The 3662-nt window shown below is 49.5% G+C and overlaps 1 protein-coding gene across 1 annotated transcript; it reads left to right on the top strand.

The window, feature by feature from the left end:
- The first annotated feature begins 269 nt into the window (after positions 1 to 269).
- LOC140132326 (fucolectin-4-like) lies at positions 270 to 2978 on the top strand. The gene is made up of 3 exons (XM_072150976.1): positions 270 to 375; positions 1808 to 2093; positions 2623 to 2978. Exons 1-3 carry the CDS (start codon positions 303 to 305, stop codon positions 2789 to 2791), a joined length of 528 nt encoding a protein of 175 aa, XP_072007077.1. The 5' UTR covers positions 270 to 302; the 3' UTR covers positions 2792 to 2978.
- Positions 2979 to 3662: the final 684 nt, after the last annotated feature.

Below are 3662 nucleotides of genomic sequence, written 5' to 3' on the forward strand. Positions count from 1 at the left end.
TTGGTCACTTTTTAAGCAGTCTGTCCAAAAAAACGCATGTGTTATTAACCCCATACATTTTTGGACGGACTGTGCGTTTTGCTGCTTACAACCTGTTTTTATCTATAAAGATTATCGGGGGGGGGGGGGGCATTGTGTCCGGCGTCTCCTCTGTTCTGTTTTGGGGTTCCTGTTCCTCCCATGTGTAGCGCAGGGGTGCACAGCCGCCCCCTCTGGTATCACACCCGGAGCTGTACTCACTGTTCTGCTGTTGGCTGACGCCTTCTAGTAACTTGTTATCTCTGTTCTCCTCTTCCTCCAGGATGGATCTCGTGTGGTCTCTGGTTCTGCTCGGATCTCTGGCGCTGACCCTGGGGTGTTCTCCTGTACCTGGAGGTGAGGTCTGGGGTCCCTTGACACCAGGGGGTGCAGTTCTTGGTTGGGGGACCCCTGGGTCTTGTAGTCCGGTGTGTGGCTGCGGCTCGTTCCGGCAGTTTTCGTGCATTTGTTTCCGCAGATCTTTTTATGGCGACGTTTCTATAAACCTTCACCAATTCCTGGAGTTATTCCTGGCGCACATGAGCTTTACTGGTGATGCGCCCAATTTATAGTAACTGTCACCCCTGCCCCCCCCCCAAAGTCTCTACATTATTATATATTTATGTGACTAGTCAGGATCCATCAACCCGAACATTAAAGGGATCGTCCACTTTCAGCAAATAATGATTTGTGTAATGAAGTTCTACAATTCTCCAATTTACTTTCTGTATCAATTATCCAGTCTTCTAGATCTCTGCTTGCTATCATCCTATAGGAAGCTTCTATGTTTACTTCCAGGGGACAGAAATCTGGTCATGTGATGTCACACAGATGCACGGCTCGTTCTGTCCCTGGTCGTGTGATGTCACACAGGTGCATGGCTCGTTCTGTCCCTGGTCATGTGCTGTCACACAGGTGCACGGCTCGTTCTGGTCCTGTGATGTCACACAGGTGCACGGCTCGTTCTGTCCCTGGTCCTGTGATGTCACACAGGTGCACGGCTCGTTCTGTCCCTGGTCCTGTGATGTCACACAGGTGCACGGCTCGTGGTGTCACACAGGTGCACGGTTCGTTAGTATTGGAGTAATCAGAGCTGTGTGGTAGAATGAGCTGTGCACCTGTGTTACAATGGACAGTTTTCTATCCACTGGATAAAGTACAGCAAGCAGAGATCTCAAACTGTGGAATTGATATAGAAAGTATATTGGAGAATTGTATAACTTATTTGCTGACAGTGGAGGATCCCTTTAATATTGCAGCTTCCCATCTGAGCTATAGACTCTCTGCTGTCACTGGAAATGTATTACTAAGGGCTCCAATAGTTACATCTTCATGCCCTGGATGTGGTGGTGACCCCCGTGGTATCTGTGGTCACCCGGCTCTGAGCTCAGGCGGGTTGTGGCCTCCGGTGTAGCCCTGGATTTGTGGATGTGGTGGTGACCCCCGTGGTATCTACGGCCCCCGGCTCTGAGCTCAGGCGCGTTGTGGCCTCCGGTGTAGTCCTGGATGTGTGGATGTGGTGGTGACCCCCGTAGTATCTGTGGTCACCCGGCTCTGAGCTCAGGCGGGTTGTGGCCTCCGGTGTAGTCCTGGATGTGTGGATGTGGTGGTGACCCCCGTAGTATCTGTGGTCACCCGGCTCTGAGCTCAGGCAGGTTGTGGCCTCTGGTGTAGTCCCGGATGTGTGTGGTGGTGGTGACCCCCGTGGCCCCCTCCGTAGCGCAGCACATCCGGGGCGGTTGTAAAGCGACACTTCTTTGCATCTTCTTGTCTCCTCTCGTTTCCTCAGCAATAAACCTGGCGAGGAATGGAGAAGCCTCCCAGGACTCTGACTACACGGTGTCCTCAGTGATGGGTTATGCCAGGAACGCCATAGATGGAGTCAGTAATACAGACTACGAGAAGGGATCCTGCACCCACACAGCCGGCATCAACCCTCCATGGTGGAAGCTGGACCTGAGGAGGTCCTACAAGATATCAAGTGTTGTCCTAACAAACAGACAGGATTGTTGTCCGGAGAGACTGCTGGGAGCGGAGGTCCAAATCGGGAACTCGCCCGACAACAACAACCCAGTGTAAGATCCTTAGTTCAGACAACATTGGGCTCAGGATCCGTGATCCACCAGAGGAACTGGGGAGGAGCTTCTAAATCATCCGACCCTCCAGCGCCAGGGAGCGTTCACATGCTCAGGTTTTCAGATCCAGTTTTCGATGTGCAAACCAAGAGTGGACTGGAAGAGGAGTAACACCTCCCAATGATGTGTAATCCCGTTATCAGCCACACCGGATCTGGCCATCTAAAGCTGAATGTGTGACCAGGTTTTATATTTGTTTGGTTTTTTTATTGTAAATTTTGGAGCATAAAATGTTCCCATCCAGAATTTTTTTCTTTTATTGTGGACGTCATCTACAATGTGAGTTTTATCCATGAAACTTTTGCCCATAAATACATATTGTGCCCATACATGCGGCTACAAAGAGCAGCTTGGGGCGGGGTCCAGGGTCTGACATTGATCTATTTTCATGATTGTATCCGGATTTGTTACAACTTGCCCAAATGTGACAGATGAAGCCATAACCAGTTCATGTTGGTTCCTCCTCCAGGTGCGGGACGGTCACGAGTGTCGGGAATCCCTCCATATTGTTCTGCTGTAATGGGATGGAGGGTCAGTACGTCAGCGTGGTGATCCCGGGGCGCCCCATGTGGCTGACGCTGTGCGAGGTGGACGTCTATGAAGACCTGACCACAAAGGACAACAAAGTCTGCTGGTAGCTGGAGAGAAGATCTGATGAACTTCATGTTCTCCTCAACGTTGGCAGCAACGTCCAGATCTTTGTCTTCATCTAGAAATCCACGAGAAGTTTCCCAGTGATAACAATTATTTGGGGAATATAAAGACCTTGTTCTACACTGAGACTTCTGTGTTTAGTGAACCTCAAGAATAAATGTCTTCTCATTGGTCCATGTCCATTGGGTTTTGTCATCCACAACAGAAGCGCCTGGCAGGACCTTGCGTCTTGGTATTTTGTGGGGTCAGAGAAGGTATTGGTTATTTAGTGGTTTTACACAGAAATAAATAATAAAATATCCGGGAAAGATGGAAAATGTAACATACAAAATATGGAGGAGCCACTAATACATCATACTCCCGTATACGCCACAAAGCCAGAGGCAAAAATATAGAATTAGTGCTCTACTCCTTATACTGTTTGTCAAATGGCCAGAGCCTCTCACCACCTCTTCATGGACTGGAAATGAGATATCCCTGACTCCTTGCATCGCCAATCGTCCTCCTTTAGTGGGTTGAGACACAGTCCTGGTCTTGTTACCGTGTCCGCGGTGTGTTCCTGATCCTACATCAAGGGGTATGCGGAAGGATGGGGCAGATTGCCAGGTTCAAAAGGGAAATAGTATTTATTGTATATACTCACACATTCCAATTTAATAGCGCGCATATAGTAAAAGCCTAAGACGCCTACAACACCTCGCCCGACCCGGGTTTCACCTATTCAGGCTTCTTCCAGGGCATCACAAACACCGACACAAAACCACTCCCCCCCCCCCCCCCCCCCAACTCAGGGAGACAGAGACCTTCCCTCTGCATAAACATTATGTCATGTATTGCCATACAAACCCATGTTAA

Source organism: Engystomops pustulosus, chromosome 5 (assembly GCF_040894005.1).
Source record: "Engystomops pustulosus chromosome 5, aEngPut4.maternal, whole genome shotgun sequence".
Classification (NCBI taxonomy): Eukaryota; Metazoa; Chordata; class Amphibia; order Anura; family Leptodactylidae; genus Engystomops; species Engystomops pustulosus.